At 37.7% G+C, this 18,646-nt stretch overlaps 2 protein-coding genes across 2 annotated transcripts in view; one reads left to right on the forward strand and one right to left on the reverse strand.

The window, feature by feature from the left end:
- nr2e1 (nuclear receptor subfamily 2, group E, member 1) overlaps positions 1-2,471 on the forward strand; it is a 7,974-nt gene extending 5,503 nt beyond the window's left edge. Inside the window, exons 5-9 of the mRNA XM_052585607.1 lie at positions 96-242; positions 386-482; positions 615-764; positions 906-1,011; positions 1,155-2,471. Coding sequence (XP_052441567.1) covers positions 96-242; positions 386-482; positions 615-764; positions 906-1,011; positions 1,155-1,317 — 663 coding nt within the window. The 3' untranslated portion in view covers positions 1,318-2,471. The remainder of the gene's footprint in view (positions 1-95; positions 243-385; positions 483-614; positions 765-905; positions 1,012-1,154) is intronic.
- A 1,437-nt stretch (positions 2,472-3,908) lies between these two features.
- Positions 3,909-18,587, reverse strand: snx3 (sorting nexin 3). Its single transcript, XM_052585608.1, has 4 exons — positions 18,354-18,587; positions 7,298-7,393; positions 6,983-7,107; positions 3,909-4,721 (listed from the first exon to the last, which is right to left on the reverse strand). Exons 1-4 carry the CDS (start codon positions 18,513-18,515, stop codon positions 4,616-4,618), a joined length of 489 nt encoding a protein of 162 aa, XP_052441568.1. The 5' UTR covers positions 18,516-18,587; the 3' UTR covers positions 3,909-4,615.
- Positions 18,588-18,646: the final 59 nt, after the last annotated feature.

The raw sequence follows: 18,646 nt of genomic DNA on the forward strand, positions 1-18,646 counted from the left end.
TTTAAATGAACGAGTTGTCGATTTATATGAACTTCACTAAAACATACGCTGAATTTCCCGGCTTAGTTTTTATGATAATGTAAATCACTTTTCAGTATCCGCATGAAGTTAGCGGCAATCCCATGTACCTGTATGAAGTGGCGACGGAGTCTGTGTGCGAATCAGCCGCGCGCCTGCTCTTCATGAGCATTAAATGGGCCAAGAGCGTCCCGGCCTTCTCCACACTCCCTCTACCGGATCAGGTAAACAGCTGTTATTATTATTATCATAGGTTTATTTTACACAGATTATTCTAAATATACATGCCATTAAGCAGGAAACCAAGCGCACATGCTATAGATGTTTTATTAGTCATTTAATAAACTTTTTTTTTTTTTTTTTGAAGTTGATCCTTTTAGAAGACGCTTGGAGGGAACTGTTCGTGTTGGGCATAGCGCAGTGGGCCATTCCAGTGGACTCCAGCACTCTTCTAGCTGTTTCAGGTAGCCTAGGCCATACAACTGGTAACCCACTCCTGAGATTTTCGTATTTTGACGCCACGTTTTGTACAAATACGAGAACTTCACATGATATAGCCACACAAGCCAAATGTTTCGCGTTTTCTCGCGAATTAGGAATGAACACCGAGAACACAGATTCCCAGAGGCTAAACAAAATCATCGCAGAGATCCAGGCGCTGCAGGAGGTCGTGACGCGCTTCAGACAGTTAAGACTGGACGCCACGGAGTTCGCGTGCCTCAAGTGCATCGTCACCTTTAAAGCAGGTGGGGTTCGATAAAATAAATTCAAATACAACATCCCTTTTAAAGCGAAATATAGGTATTATTAATAACGAGGACAGCAGAAACTTTCTCTACTGGTTAAAACAGTAGCTCTGAACAAACATGCTGTTTTTTTTCCCCCAGTTCCAACGCACAGTGGGTCGGAATTGAGGAGCTTTCGCAACGCCAGTGCCATTGCAGCCCTTCAGGACGAAGCCCAGCTGACTCTAAACAGCTACATCCACACTAGGTAGACTACAGCTAATACTTCCTGAAACATGGGTTCATCTACAAAAGCTCATTTGATAAGTATTTTGCAAATTTAGAACACTTCATTTTGTGTGTGTGTGTGTGGTTATTAAAAAACAACAACAAAGAATTGTTGCGCTCCAGGTACCCCACTCAGCCGTGTCGCTTTGGGAAACTGCTGTTGCTCTTGCCTGCTCTACGTTCAGTTGGTCCATCCACCATTGAAGAGGTGTTCTTCAAAAAGACCATCGGAAACGTGCCCATCACTCGACTGCTCTCCGACATGTACAAATCCAGTGATATATGAGCTACTGAGAGACAGAGAAAAGAAATCAAGATGTATCTTTGACCTTGGCATTCGCATGGACGCCGTGGATGATACCAGACACCCTAACGTGATACTTCACGCACTTGTTTGGAGAACAAAGCTCTACCAATGTCAAGATATTATTACGCAGGGAAACTATAAAACAAACAAAAGACTGAATCTCTACAAGTTGAGCTTAATGCTTAGAAAGATAAATGAACGTTTAACCAGTAATTTTCTAATTGATTTACTTTTAATCTATTTAAGTTCGTTTATGGAAGTAACTTAACAAGCTTAATCTGTTCTTGTTCTATCAAGATTCAAATACAAAATTATCTTAGTTCATAGTCATATATTTGAATGGAGTGTCTGTGAGGTTATGTACAATCATTCATTTCAAAACGGAATGTTTTATTGTGTCCAGTTGACCAACTACCTTAATCCTACCAATGCTGTTTTGACTTCAGCACAGGTATCATTTATTTGTCCACAAGAACTTTGAAGAAAACCAAAAAAAAGAAAAAAGAAACCATAAGGTATGTTGCAGGGAAGTAGGTCGCTGTCCCTTTGACATAGTGCTGAAAACCAAAGGCCCATGAGTCAGAACTGAAAAGCAAGTTCATTCCTGTTTTACCTTCTAGCAGAAGCTCCAACTTTAATCAAAACACTTGAACCAACTAATCAGGTTTACTTGAAATGTACGCTGAAAGGTTGGAATTAAACACTGCAGGAAGGCAGCAGGACTGAGCATTATTGACTTGATTCATCACATAATTACATATTGAGGTGACTGGGAGGCCACATCACCCACACCCTGTGACCTTAACAGAGGATTGGGGTTCACAGGCAGGGCATTCGAAATCCTGTGGAAACAGATCTGTTGGCATTGTGAGTTTTCAGTGCGCCCACTTGGAAAACTTAATTTTATTGAGGTTTAAAAAGTTGTTTCTGCTCAATCTGTGGCCCATGTCAGAGGTCGCCATTTTAAACCTGTTTGACTAGCTACTAACCCTGGAAAAGAGGCACCACGATCAGCACTTGGATTTGCTTTTGTAGTTTGTAAATACATTTCTCGTTGTACAGTGATAATTTTTGTGAAAGTTGTTCTAAGATATTAGAATAAATATTGAATATTGATCACCTGGTCCTTCAAAGACTGTCAAATGCATGTCTCCATTTGCTTTCTGGGTTTCTAAGGCTTCCTTCTACGAGCAGCAAAAGGTCCATTGCACCCTAAACGGGGTAATAAACAGGGACAGAGAGGTTCACGTCTGCACGTAAGTGCATATTGAACCATCGCCGATACAATACCCTGGACCTTGAGTGAAGTTGCTGTGCCTAGCACAGCTCAGGGTTTCAAGCACTCTTTCACAAATCAAGGGCTTTGCCCAAATTGCATTTTTTATCTTCATTTTTTGATAGAGAGGATACAATAGAAAGAAACATGATTGCGATGACAACTTTCAATCCAATTTATCCTAGTTCCTTTTTAATGGGCTGCTCTGACGTGAAATGAACTCCAAGGTTACATGAGCCAAGCGGCTGTGCCCTTCTCTTTACCTTATACAGCATTGTTGCACATACTGACTCAACAACATTCGAATTCCGTCAAAAGTAATTTAGGCACGATCCGTCATGCTGGAAACAGAATAACAAACAAAAAATATGAGACAATGCTAGACTTAATAACGAAAGGTTGAATGTAGGCCTGTAATTGCAGTGTCTTGTACAGCAATTTAGGAACAATAGAAAAACACACCTGTTTCCCAATAGCATACACATCCTATGTTTTTAATATATAGTTCATATATGCGTTCCAAAAAGTATAAATTAAGGGAGTGCTCACTTTTGTCATGGTTTGATTAAAAAATACATTGTAAATACCCACACAAAACTAATGACCCTGATTTGAAGAACCAGTTATCGTTAATAATTTTGAATCAATTTTGACCCCAAAATATTCTTACAAGGAAAAGTTTCTTCTACTCTGCTGTTTCTGAAGGACATTTGAGGAGGAATTGACCTTCACAATCTAGTATTGCCTGTGTTCTTTAAGATTCCTCTGAATCTGAGCATCCAGGACCTATGACTTGCCATTGTTTCCTCCAGTCCTTTTTCTATTCTGAGAAACCATTCCTAATTAATCTATTTTCTCCCTTTCACCACCTGCTTCAGTCTTAGCAGATCAATAAAAACACTCCAGACTAAATGCATTCTGATTTAGATGCGTATGTTTATCAGTAAATAAAAATCCTCCCTAATTTTCTTGTCTTGGTACCGTGACATTTTTAGTCACTTAAATAAAGCATCTAGCATTTAACAAATGAGCGATAACTCATGTGCTGTGAATAAACAACACCTGGAAGAATTAATTTCACTGTTCATTTTGATAATTCCTGCACATAAAATACTAATACTTGCCCTCCAGTTAACAAAATGTATTTCCTCTGAATTAAACCCCTGATGGTCAAGAAGAAAAAGCTTTTAAGGCAGACTAAATGTCTACAACCACTAAAGCTAGGATAGCTCTTAGATATTTCAGCGGAAGCAAACAGAGACGCTTTAGTTTTGCAAACCACATCATACATGCATGTGTTTGATCCATTTTATTGGAAAATTCTCATAAACAAAGCAATGGCACAGCAGTATACAAATCTGGAAACATGCATTGTAGGCAGCACTCTCTGTGTTTCTGTGTACTGCCATTACACAGTAAAAACTGGCTTGTCTGCAGCTAAGTGGGACACACAGCACACGATAAACCACCATGTATCAAGGAGGTTCCCAATTAAGTGCATCCTGCACGGTGAGCTGCTGTACGTGTTCTTCAGCATTAAAAGCAACACAAGCAGGTAGTAGCAATAACACAGGGAAGCCGATGTGTGTGATAATATAGTGCTTGCATAATTGTGATATAGTTATTTGGTTCGTTTCATTGATCTTGTACTAATCGTAGTTAGTGGTGCTCTCAGATAAAACTACCGTAAATAATTTTAACCACAATGAATAACACATAAGAATGTATTTGATCAGACTTAAAGTGGTAATATTAACATTATAGATTTATAAATGAGAACAAAAAGACTGAAACAAGCTATAAGCAGAGATCAAAAGAGTACTTTCGGAGAAGTGAAGGGACACAACTAACGCTAAAGAACATTTTCAATTATTTTGTAAATGTTTTGGACACCCTATGGTTCATGCTAAGATTCTGTTGCTGTTAAGAATGATTCAAACCTTTCTTATTGCTTGTGGGCCATGTTTTGTGTGTGTGTGTGTGTATACAGTCCAGACCGGTTCAGGCTTGTCTAATTTTGGAAGGGGTGTAGTTTTTATCCACTGACTCCTCCTGTAGAAACATGTGCAGGCATCGCTCATTTTGGGCCAATGGATGACCAGCCACTCTGGAAAAACCAGACCAAAAAATGCATATTAGCCACCATAAAAATATTATGCAAGCACAAACACTGCAAGGCAGGAGAGAGAGAGAGAGAGAGAAAGAGAGGAGGCGGAATCAACTTTGACCCTAATCAAGTTACAACTCTTAGATATTATTAGGAGCCTGTGACATTCAGCAGCATTCTTCCTCAGATCATAAATCATCTAGCTTGATTTTCAGAGCAATAATATCAAAATGTAATTACGCATATCTTTAAAAACAGTAGACTGAGCCATCATGCTAATTAAACTCATTATTTTACCATTCAGTCTATTCCAGCTTCCAGTGGAATAAAAAAAAGGACCCTCACACCTCTAAAATTACACGATGCTTACAATGTTACAAGTCAAGATGACGCAGGATCGTTCAGGCGAATGTAAAGACATGCTGTACAGATCCACTCACACATAGTCTAGAAGTATGATGGGAATGCATCCCCCTTCTCCAGGTGCTATTAGTAGTGAACAATGACATTTAATTCAGGAAAGAAAATCTAATCTTAATTACCTCCATATCCTTTCTTTCTTCAAACCTAATTTACAGCTGTTTGTCTCTTATTAAAATTCAAACAGGTAGAGCTGGCGCATTTGCACATGAAACAAAGATAATGGCAAAGTCTGCAATCACAGCAAATAATTACAATCGAACTGTAACTTTTATTGTCTCAGTCGGCGGGGGAACGGCACCTCGGATCAAAAATAAGCAGGAGTGCACACAACATCTTGTAGGGAAAAGGTATGCACGCCTGTAATTTCACTCGCAATTATCATAAATTACACATCAAAAATAAAACAAATGTAAAAAGTAAAGCTGGTGCACTTGCGGCCCCTCATCAGTTTTGATCATTCTGTAGGTAATTATTGAGAGAAGGAAAAAAGTGTGAGAGAAGACGTCAAATGACACAAAGACTGGCAAGTGTCTGTTTTTCTGTTTTACTGAAGTACCTTAACCCAAAAACTCAAAATTAACAGAAAGAGGAAAAACTATTGTAATTCTTTATGATGATAACCGCTTCAAGTCGTCTTTATAAAAACAGTTCAGATGTGCCAAGGCTAAAAGAAGAGGAAGGACACGCAATAGAGGACTATGTCAAATTTGTCATATCATACAATTGAGATACTTAAGAATAAAATCGCAAGGGAAAATTTTTAATAACTGACATTTTCACAATGCATTATGGGTACATACAGTATCCTCCATTAATATTGCCACCTTTGCTGTGTACCCTATTTTTTCTTTTAAATATTTATATTTTATTAAAAATATATATATTTTTCCTCCTGCATGGCAAATTTTTCCACTAGCACTAAGTATTCTATTATTCTTATATATACACACTTCAGTCTTCTTTATACATACATACATGCATACATACATACATACATACACACTGTACACACACACACACACACATATATATATACATAAATATATATATACGTACATATACATACACACAAGTCAGAATTTGAAGTGGGTCAAAACCTACAACGTAAATGCGTTCTTGTCTTAGGACAACTTTGAATAACTTTTTAGATCCACTTCAAATGCTGACTATTGTGTGTGTGTGTGTGTGTGTGTGTGTGTGTTTCTTCAACACCCTCAAAGGTTTTCTGGTAAAACACACTTTAAGTGAAGAAATAAGGCTGAGAGCTGTGTCTTTAGGAACTTTCAATGTCTTGGAAATCTTCATATAGCCTTAGCCTTTATCTAAAGTAATACAATATTTATTCTCTTTAGTTTTTGTGAGATCTCTGTTGACATTTTTGCTACTCAACTTCAACACATGCATTGGCTAACTGTATGTATGTGTAACAGCTCAAGCTAATTCTGTGTTTAATAGTTTCTATTAGAGAACTGAATGTTGGCTATAGAGATGCTGCAACACGGTAATTTTCCTATAACTTTAACAGTACAGCATGGCACTAGTAACCCCAAAGTCATGAGTTTGACTGCCAAGAAATACATGAACTGATAAAATATACACCTGGAATGCAGTACAAATTGAGTTTGGATAAAATAATCTTCACAAAAAATACGTCATTTGAAAAACAAAAAAAAAACATGTTAATTGTTAAGTTCGGAGTTAATTCTGTCCTTATTTGTGAAAGGTGTAGTGGTTTACAGGAATTGGTCATTCCTGTCTGTTTGGTTCAAGGTAAAAGCCAAAGATGAATGTTTTTGGTGAACAGAAATGCAAAGTATCTGGAGGAACTTGTGACTCACTTGTTGAGGAACTGTTCTAGGCCTTGCCGCCGTTCTTCGATAAAAGAGTCGTCAAATATACCATCATCCCCACGAAATGGGAGCTGCCTGAACAGAGCCTTTCCAGGAAGAGGAGGAACTACCACCTATTTGAAATACAAAAACGTCCTTCACATTACAAACATCTCAGAATGCAATCACGGGTCTCTTACAATCACTTCAAACGTCATGTACATGAACTACACAATAATTTCCAATCCAATAACTGAAAAAGCATTACTTTTAAATGGTTCTAGTTGAAATGGACCAACACTTTATTCTTCATCAATACTTCACCTTGCTTTCTCTCTCCAGCTCTCCTCTCAGCCACTCAAAGTCGCTGTACCTCCTCCGGACACGTGACTCCTTCAGCTTGAAGATAGGGAGGTTTGTCTGGATAGAGTAAAAAAAAAAATTCAACATCTGAAACATCATGTCCATCTTTAGATTAAGGGAGACTGTTTCAAAACGGATGCACTTTTTTAAATAAAAGTAGTTTGAAAACCACGTTAAGACTGACAGTGTATCTGAACAGCATCATTAATTCAATAAAACCAAGTTCAGTATTAGGGTAAAGCATTGAATAAATAGGTAGAGTCCACAAAAAGGCCCACAGAGAGACTACAACAGAGGCACTGGAGAGGCAGATGTTTATGAAATAAAAGAACAGCCTGATGACAGCGTTCAAGGAGAAGCTGAAGAGGCAAAAGGCAGCGTAAGTAACAAACACACAGACGGGAATAAAAGTATAGATCAATACTCGCCGCAGACTCCAAACAGATGAATACACAGTGGAAGAGACAGTAAGTTAAACGAATAAATGAACGTGTGCTTTGGGGACAAAGTCTCATGTGGGCCCTAATTGGACAGGAAGAGTTGAAATGTTCATCGATCCTCAGTTACCCCAAGACCCTTTCTTTTTCCATCGCTCATTCTCTCCCTCCATCTCTTCAGCTGCTCCAAGTCAGGTTTTTAGCCTTGAGAGGGTCTCTTCCGAAAGTGTAGATCTCTCCTCACAATGAGGAACATTGATGAAATACCCACCACTTCAGCTTCCCCCCACGTCTATTTTTTAAGTCTTTATCCAACTCTGCTTGTTTCCATCTCTATTAACTTGACTCATTTCTATGTTTTTCTCCTTATGTCTCAGTAAACCATATATTTTAGCGTATTTAATATTAAATTGTTATTGAAGTGACAATGTCCAATAATAAAGAAGTTAGCAAAATAAAATGAGTAGTATTCAGCTGGTCATAAGATCTCAAAATGAAAAGTCCACGTAGAATTAAATAGTTGATGTTAGCCATTGACTTTTTTCCTTACTAATGAAATCAATGGCTACCAGCAACAGAAGAAATAAATTCATACTGGTTTGGAATGGCATGATGGTGAGTAAATGATGACTATTTTTATTTTGAATGTGTGTGTGCATTATTCATAGGAATATTTTGTATAACTTCCAATCTAAACATTCACATTCAATTTTTTTTGTAGTAACCTCCTCACACCATTATTTCTGTGATCTCTAGTACCATCTGTATTTTTGGAACTCTGATCTAGGCATTTCCTCAGCCCACGCGGTCATATAAGACGGGGATTAACTCAATAGCTTTGAGAGCAGGGTAACTGCAGTGCCGAGGAAGCGTTTAGTAGCAACCTCGTAGAGGTGCTGACTAATAGTTTGTGAATGGCTGAACCACTGGGTTTACATACCACTAAGTAAAGAGGTCAAAAGAAGTTAATCCCTATGTCAATTGATCGCAGTAACAGGTAATTTAATACACACACTCATGACAATAACATCATGGATTCAGGACTATTATAAGGTGCACGTTCACACTGGGGGTAGAGTTAGTTAGTTATTGAACAGAAGTAGTTCTTAGGCCAAGGGAGGAAGGCCATTTATCTTAAAAACTTCTTAAAAAACACACACGCACAAATGATACAGGCCTACCAAGGTGACAACAGGTCAGGTTCTGTTTCATATTTCAATCTACATCTTCAGTCATGTGTTTACAAGGTGAAGCAGGGGACAAGATTTAAAACTAATTGTGGAGTCTGACAACAGCCAGTGCTCCACACATAGATCTGATATCATCATCATCATCATCATCAGTCTGTCTGAAATCACATGAAGAAACAGAACAAACTTTGCAGCTTTGCAAGATAGCAAGATAGAAATAACTGACTTAAAACCATTTAGCTTTAGCTGGTGAAAATAGTAGTGTTTATTAATTTAAAGCTGTTAGTCATCTCTTCCCTTATTTGCAAAAAAAGAAAAAAAAAAGAAAAAACAAAGTCAGCTTTTAATCACCTTCTAATATATTGAAGTAATATAGGCCAAAACAGAGGACATAAAATGAATAGGGAAAATCAATGGTCAAGAGTAGAAGAGTAGGTGATGATTATTACTATTATTATTATTATATATTAAACTTTAGATATTAAACTATACCACTAGTCAAATTAATGTTGCCATGATGGGCCACTCAAACAAAATGAAAAAAAAAAAAAATAATAAAAATAAAGAACTTACTTAGAAAGCGTTCTCTGTACATTAAGATTAGGACAAAATAGATTTTAAAATAAATAAAAAAAACTTTATGTAACACTTTTACACTGTTACAACATTTCTAGTTTGAAATATTTGAAATAATGCTTTTGAACTTTTTATTCATCAAAGAATACAAAAAAAGTATCATGGTTTCCAATAAAATATTAAGCAACACAACTGCTTTGATAATTTAAAAAAAAAAAAAAAACTGATAATGAGAAAGATTTCATGAACCTAAAAACAGCATATAATAACAGTTTCTGAAGGATCTTGTGACAGTGAAGACTGGAATAACGGATGCTTAAAAATTCAGCTTTTATAAAGTATACATTTAGATTGTAATAATTTGATTAATATTTTGACTTATTTCAAAAACATTTTTTAAAAACATGACTGTTCCCTAGACTTGAACTTGAAGTGCACAATTTAAATGAAGGACAAATACCAAATATTTTACATTTTCTGAGGAAAATGTGGTAGCTGGTAATTCGAAAGTCACCACCATGATGAAAGGTCTTGTGTATCCCTATTTCATTGCAAGTCAATGTGATTTGTTTGTCTGTTTTAAGCAAATTAACATCACGACTGAAGTATCAATCATGTGCCTAGTGCAAACTCCACAGGAACTGCTGAGGTTTACGACTTTGGCTTAGGGTTTTGTTTAAATCCCTCACCTTAAGTATGAGCAATAGTAATGGTGATGCTTGCAAGCATCACTAATTACACTTCAACAAAAATGCTGTGAAGGGAGCTGTGCTGTATTGATGTGTGTGCGTGTATAAAGAGAAAAGGAGGGATGCGTCCCACTGTACACAGCCGCAGATGTAAACTCTGAAGAGTTTGACTGTCCTCCCCTCACTGCTAATGATCTCAATCAAACCTGAGACAAGCAAACAAAACAGCCCAACAAAAGGCCTGATTACCGTGGCAACCAAAGTTAACCACACAGACGGAAGCCCTTACACATCAAACACTCAATGAGCAGATGAAAACAGCCCAATTCATTAAGACAGCAGCCTTGCACTGCAGCTAAGACGGGGCTTTTCAAGAGCTCCATCAATACCTGTGAGCGCACGGTGAGAGGGGAACAGCATGACATGATTAAACCCGCAGGTAATGAGACTCAGCGTCACACGATCAAATGCTTAGAGACTCTCTAATGGTCAGCTATGCTATCTTGGGTGGTTTTTATGTTAATTCCATAAGCTCCGTGGGATATTTAATGATGTCTGTTTTTAATTATCTCTAGACGCCAACTAACAGGACCTGCTACAAACAAAGCCTTCTTGACGTGAAGCATAACACTGTGATAACCAAGAGTGATGTGATGTTAATCTGAGTTTTTGACAGTTGATGATCTGAGAAAACAATATTTGGTGGGTCTCTTAGTATCTATTTGGTTGCACTCAGCAGCCCTGACCAAAGTGAAACCACAGTGGTCCAAAATCTAGCACCGCAATAGCTGTATTAAATATCATGCAGCATTTTCACATTCAGTGTGAACAGGCAAATAGCATGTGGCTGAATCACAATGATAATTGTACACAAATACAGTGGGGCTTGAAAGTTTGGGCACCCTTTGCAGAATCTGTGAAAATGCGAGTAATTTTGTAAAAAAAATAAGAGAGATCATACTAAATTCATGTTATTTTTTATTTAGTACTGTCCTGAGTAAGATATTGTACATAAAATATATTAACATTTAGTCCACAAGACAAAAAAATGCTGAAATTATTAAAATAACCCTACTCAAAAGTTTGGGAACCCTTGGTTCTTAGTACTGTGTTCTGTTACCTGATGATCCTCGACTGTCTTTCTGTTTTGTGATGGTTGTGCATGAAACCCTTGTTTGTTCTGAACAGTTAAACTGAGCAGCGTTCTTCAGAAAAATCTTTAAGGTCCAACAATTCTTCAGTTTTCCAGCATCTTTGCATATTTGAACCCTTTCCAGCAGTGACTTTATGATTTTGAGATACATCTTTTCACACTGAGGACATTTGAGGGACTCAAACACAACTATTTAAAAAGATTCAAACATTCACTGATGCTCCAGAAGGAAACAAGATGCATTAAGAGCTGGGGGGTGAAAACTTTTGAACAGGATGAAGATGGCCAAATTTGTCTTATTTTGTTGAAATATAATTTTTTCCATTTAGTTCTGCCCTTCGTAAGCAACAGAAGATACCTGTATGTTTCCCGGTACACAAATTAAGTACAATTTACCTTGATCTTCAAATTCCAAAAGTTTTCACCCCCCAGCTCTTCATGCATCTTGTTTCCTTCTGGAGCATCAGTGAATGTTTGAATCTTTTTAAATAGTTGTGTTTGAGTCCCTCAAATGTCCTCATAAATAAAAAATAACATGCATTTAGCATGATCTCTCTTATTTTTTGAAAATTACTAAAATTTTCACAGATTCTGCAAGGGGTGCCCAAACTTTAGAGCCCCACTGTATAATACAAGCAGCACCGTTTTCAACATTAATAATAATAATAATAATAAATGTTACTTGTAAAGAATTAAAGTAACTTGACGTCTATGACAACATGGCAAGAAGGCTGTTTATAATAAAATGATAACAACATAAACAGGACTAAATTGTCATGAAACATGGCTCGGTTTGGCTCAACTTCTAATTGGACCAAAGTTCGTTTTTTAAAAAGTAAATTGTTTGTAAACTGTCCTTTCACTGGTCAGAATTATACTTATTAACCAAAGGAAGAGATGTGTTTTGATAAGAAATTACAGTGCCGTGTTCACCAAGGAATTCTATCTTTAAGATTCAACAGGTATATGCTCAATGTTATCAGCACATTCATCTGGATTGAAACTAGGTTTAAAAACGCCCTAAAAATGTCAAACACAAAAACAAAACCACCCACAAAAAATGGGACAGAGTGACTGAGCGAGGAAAAAGTCGGAGAAAGATATTATACAGACCGGGTCCATTTTATGCACAACACCCAAAAATAGCCAATTGTGTGAAAGCTGCACTAAAAGCGCTCTTTCTTTTAGTCACTCTTCTGCACTGTTAAAAGCTTCCACATGGCTTATGCCGATATGAGGAGATGGCAGAATCCCGGTCTCTCTTCTCTTTTTCAGATGCATGTGTGTGCTGGGGACAATGGTGTATCCTCATTAGGAGGAGAGAGAGGGCAGTGAAAAAACAGCCGAGAGAGGTCACCTCACCCTGCGTAAGGGCTTTGCGCTGGCTATGCATTAGCTTTTAGCGAGTCGGATCAAGTCAAGTTTAAGAGCGAGCATTTCATCTCTCCGCCCTGCTCTCTCTTTTTCAAAATAAAAGTAGCAAATATGGAAGCACAATGCCATCTCATCGCATCATAGCTCCAAAGAGAAGAGGACAGAGGGACAATGAGAGCACTCGCGCCCCACCATCATCCCCCTCTGCGTTTTACACACAAGTCGCTCTCTCTCTCACACATGCACGCAAAACACACCCGCCCAACACCCTCACTCTGGCAAAAAGCTGCCCCCTGTCTTTGTTCCCATAGCATCAACTCCCACTTTTGATACTGTCATCTCAAGTAGGATATGGTAGCCTTGATACAATATGCTGCCCATTACCATTAAAATAGTTGTCGGGGAGGATGCTGTAGACTTTGGATTACACTTGACTGGGACTGACAACCAGGCAAGCAAGCCATTTTTAGTAATGGCAGAAAGGGAGAGTGAGAGAGAGGGCTTTTTGGAAATTGGAAAAGAGAATTAAAAAGGGGGATGACGAGGAGGAGGAGGTGAACAGTGGAGAAAGGGAGTGAAAGATGGGTAGGGAAAGAGAGCGTTGTATACAAAAATGCAGAAGGGGGGGCTGAGGATTCTCCTGTCTGTAAACAATGTTGAATCCCAAATCCTCCGTCTGGTGGCTTTCGTCAGTGGACTCATGTCACTCAACTTTTGAACTGTAAACAAGGTGGCCACAAAACAAGAGTTAATGCCACGGTTAGACGGTCACAATATGCATCTGATATAAATTATATGAACTGAAGTCAACAAACAGAACTTCTATCGTTGTTCTATCGAGTCCATGCTTACGTTCTGCTGTCATGTGAATATGAGTTTAAAACCCAATAACACTGACCTATTCTAAGACCGAGTCAGTTACAAAGTTTGTAAAGTTCTCAATATTCAGTTTTCTTATTACTTGCGTACCTTAAGCTGCTTTCCACTTATGATATAAAGCAACTGTTCTTGAACTGAACTGCCTCGTGAGCAAACATATGACCAATTTTTGTAATAATCATCTTCAATTTCACACGATCCTTCAGAAATCATTCTAATATATTGATTTGTTGCTCAAAAACATTTTTCTATTATCATTAATGTAAAAAAAAAATTCAGCTGTGCTGCTTAATATTTTTGTGGAAAATGAGCCATATTTCAGGATTCTGTAATGAACAGTTTCGTGGCAAGAAAACTATTGGCTGAATTATTTTTACTATTAATTTTTTTGCTAAAAATTGATAGAAATTTCTTTTTCCAGCATTGGGGCTAATTTCATGGAGTTTATGCACTGTAAACACATCTGACAAGTTTGATAAATGATGCATTAAAATTGATCAAACATGACAGTAACCGATGCATACCTGCTTTAAGTTATTGCATTAAACTATGCTAAAGGGACAATTCTCCCAAAAAATATAAATTGTGTTATCACTTACTCACCTTAATGTCGTTCCAATCCTGCTTGACTTTCTTTCTTTAGCAAAACACAAAAGAACGAATGCTTAAGAAATGTACTGTTCGCACTTTCTTATGCACCTACAATGAATGGGAACGGAGGCTTTCAAGGCATCAAAGAGGATGCAAAAGCACAATGAAAGTATTATAAATGTGGTGCATGATGCAACTCTTGTGGTACATTTTTTCTTGTGGTCTTTTGAAGTCATGATAGCTTGATAAGAACAGACTAAATTTAGGCTATCTGAGTCAGTCAGTTCACAAACAAATCATTCCGTTTTGGTTCTGTGAACTGAACTGATTGATGACAAAGGTTGTACTCACACATCGGACACTGTTCATTTCTGATTCATTATGTTGAAAATATTCACCTGTTGTTCCATTCTGTCAGTTTGGAATGGCATGAGTGTAAATAAATTCTACCTTTAAGTTACAGGTGAACAAAAGACAACCGGACATTAAGAATCCATCACTAGAGATATGCCTGTCCCAAGATGAGACCAGAGGAGCAGGTGATGGGGGATGGGCATGTTTTGTGCCATCCAGTGGGGGGTGGGTTTGGCAGGGGGTTAAGACGAGGTCTGCACCCCCATAGTCATTCACACGTTCCACTTTAAAAGAAGGGATTAAGAAGCTTCTCATTCCCTCTCCAAGACACACACACACACACACACACACAAATATGGCTTGGCTCCTTTCTCTCACTTACCATGGCAGGATCATCTATGGGATGAGGGATATGACGATGGAAAGGATAATGGTTGGCCACCGAGCGAAAGAGAGAAAGCGTGCATGGATGGTGCGGAAGAGCGTCAAAGAAAGATGCTGCCCTTGGCATGCAAAAGCATGTAATCAACACAGGCAGTATTACTATGACAAATACAAACAGAATCTCTTTATCTCCTCTCATTGTTGCAATCGGGCTACTTCAGAAGCAAATCAAAAGTTGACAGCTCCGCTCTTTCTCTCGGTCTTGAGGGCTAGAGCGAGAGAGCGATAGCGTGAGAGGTATGTGTGGGGTGTTCCCTTATGCAAAGCAGGGTCACCGCCGACTCTGAGACACACAATAATCTTGATTACACGCATATGCTAATTATTATACGCTGATCAAGTACAGTAGCTTTAGATTTGGGCTAATGGCAGGCGGTGGCTCGCTCTGTGGGTAGGAGAAGGCTAAAAATACTATAGGAAAGCTGGGAAGACATTGGCCTATTAGCAGACACAACAGCACCTGTCACAACTCATCAGTTGTGAAAATGACTGCTTAGAACACAGTAAGGGGTTTTGACAATGTCTTATCTGTGTCTCCACCTCCTTAGGCGAGCACTTAAAATTTTAAAGTATTGAATTTCAAAGGAGAATTTGGGCTATATACGGAAGAAAAAGTGAATTAGATGGGAAGAGTTTCCACAATATAACCTGAGTCTGATGAAAATTTCGTTTTTCATCAAAACTTCTGAAGGTAAGAGGACCCAATTGTTATAGATGTGTCAAGAAGAATAGAATAGAATAGAACGTAGACCAAATAATAAGTGAGAAATTTGCTTCCACAACTTTTAAGTAATTTTGCATTGTTAAGCTGTAGGGATGGCGAGTACCTTGCACAAGTGAACAATAGTCAGTGGAATATTTTGTTTACTAACGTAAACCACTAAGAAGACTTCTAACTAGGCCATGTATCTTGCTAAAAAGATGTTCACACTGATTTGCAACAACTGGTGATTTCTGCAATTTGAGAAACATCAACCATTTGTGATCAGTTCAAAGAGGAGCATGTTAATTACGCATTTTGGGAGACACAACAAATGAATAGGGAAATAAAATATATTCAATATTCCTATAAAATATATATTAAGATTATCTTTAAACAAAGTTTAATAATAATAAAAAAGGGCTAAAAACTAGAAATGTATTGGCAATAAAAAAATAGAAATCCATTGTTTTTGCCTATGCATGTTCATTCATGTCTTTTTTTTTAATTAATTGAGTCCCACTGTACTCAACCAAGGACATAGCATAATTTATGAATGAAATATAATTTATAATTATTTTAGTTTATAATGCTCTAAATGTAATTAAATAAAAAAACACCATTTGTTCCCTAAAATGTGACATGACATGAAGCCAAGTATGGTGACCCATACTCAGAATTCGTGCTCTGCATTTAACCCATCCAAAGTGCACACAGACAGCAGTGAACACACACACACTGTGAACACACACCCGGAGCAGATGGGTGTTCGGTGCCTTGCTCAAGGGCACCTCAGTCGTGGTGTTTCCGGCCTGAGACACAAACCCACAACCCTAGGGTTAGGAGTCTAACTCTCTGTCCAGTTTAAGAGGTTAAGTCTATTTATTATCAAAACATTGGTCAGTAATACAGTTAAAATGGGGAAAATATTTGAATGATTGCATTGCAGGCTGATTTAAGGTGTGCCCCTAAAGTTTTCTGTTTGTGCTCCTTAAAAATTTCAGTCAGTGCTCCTAGTAAAAATAGTAAGTCTGGAGCCCTGAAAAGTGATAACGTAACCATGTCCACTGCTTTTCAGGGGCAAAAAATATAAACAATATAACAATATAAAACAAAAATATAATAATAATAATAATAATAAAATAATGACACGAGTCAGCTTGAGTTTGATTTGGCATCATTGCTCAGTCTGGGCAACTGAATACAAAGGAGACTTTTTTTCTTCTTGAGTATGAACTCTGTCTTCTCTTTTATTAACACATGATCTACTATCATAATAATAAACTTTTCCATTTTTAATAAATATATATATTTGTATTGGTATTTATTATGTCAGGGTTTACACGGTTAATATTTGGTGACATTTCACTGAAGGATAAATTAACATTCATCATTTGCAAGTTTAGCGGTCCTTGAATCCTAATTACATGTACTGTACAATAACTTTCCCTTTTTACCAAGGGAATCTGGGAGGTTTGCATGTTATTTGGCCAGTCAGTCATTCTATCAGGTGTAAGTTCAATTCCATGCATAACAGCGCACAAACACACATATGCAAAGCGGATGGCAGCCATGTGTGTCTCACAGTTCAAAACTTCCTCTAACATTCAGAATATTTTGGCCAATAAATCAAGGTATGCATTTTGTTTGCACAAATATGGGTAAGCTGATTCATTTCTAAGGAATGAGGAATGTGCAAGCGTGTGGGAAACTCGCTGATGCAATAACCATAACCTACACAGCGAGTTCAGAAGAATTTGATCATGAGACAACTTACTGAAACATGCGTAAGATCAATTCAGCTTAACTTGGGTTTCATATGAGAACAAGAACGAGGAAAATAAATTAAAATGAAAATAAAGCATTTTAACTAGCAAACTGAAAGGTCTCACATTTGATAAAGAACCGACCCAGGTTTTTCATTATCATTATAAGCACCATTATCTTGGGCTTACACAAAGGGGTGTGGTCACACAGACTACATGCTTGAGATCTAAATGGAAATAGCTTGAAACGCTCTCATTCCAGTTAGACACAAACCAACTAAACTATGTTCTTACTTTGCTGATCATTACACAGTCAGGCTTTATATTTAGGTCAATGCCAAAAGGAAAAATTAAGGGGGTATTTCACCAAAAACTGAATAATCGGTCTTAATTCACATTTTATTCCAAACCTGTATTCATTCTTAAGACAACACAAAAGAAGAGAGACGTTAGACAGAATGTTAACAACTGCCAGCTTCAGTAACACATCTGATGAATCTGATTTCCATACAATGAAAGTGAACTGTGCACAATGACAACTTCACTCACATCTCCTTTTCTGTTCCACTGAAAAAAGAAAGTTATGTGGGTTTGATAAACATGAGATTGTGCTCAATGCTTTGCTGAATCATAATCAAAACAAAGCTGAACAGTTACACTGTCATACAAATATTTAACAAGCCATTAAGTTTTACAAAGTTAGACTTGGACGCATTGTTTACAACTAATGTGAGCTTGGCTACACTATGATCTATACTATTAGCAATGGTTTTAATCCCATTAGGAGTGTATTTAAGCTTCAGTAAGACCAGATCAGTGTGTCTGAGCGTTTGATGTCTGTTCAGGCCAGCCTCGGCTGCTCACCTTCAGTCTGATCTCGTATGTCGTAAACCTGTTCCGACCGACGCCAACCGTCTCGGGGTTGGAAACATCAATCTCTAGAAAGTTACTCGGTGGCCCATACGCGTCGTTCAGGTTTTGTGGTTTAGTGTAAAGCCTTCTCGTGTCTGCTATGGCCTCAGCCATGGCTTTTCGTGACAGTTTTGAGCAAACAAGCAGCTATCGATTGCACTTCCGATCAGCTGAGGAACAGCTGACATGTGACATACCAACATGGTCACGTGGTAATATCTATGGGCTTTGATTGGATAAAAGCG

Source organism: Carassius gibelio, chromosome B20 (assembly GCF_023724105.1).
Source record: "Carassius gibelio isolate Cgi1373 ecotype wild population from Czech Republic chromosome B20, carGib1.2-hapl.c, whole genome shotgun sequence".
Lineage (NCBI taxonomy): Eukaryota > Metazoa > Chordata > Actinopteri > Cypriniformes > Cyprinidae > Carassius > Carassius gibelio.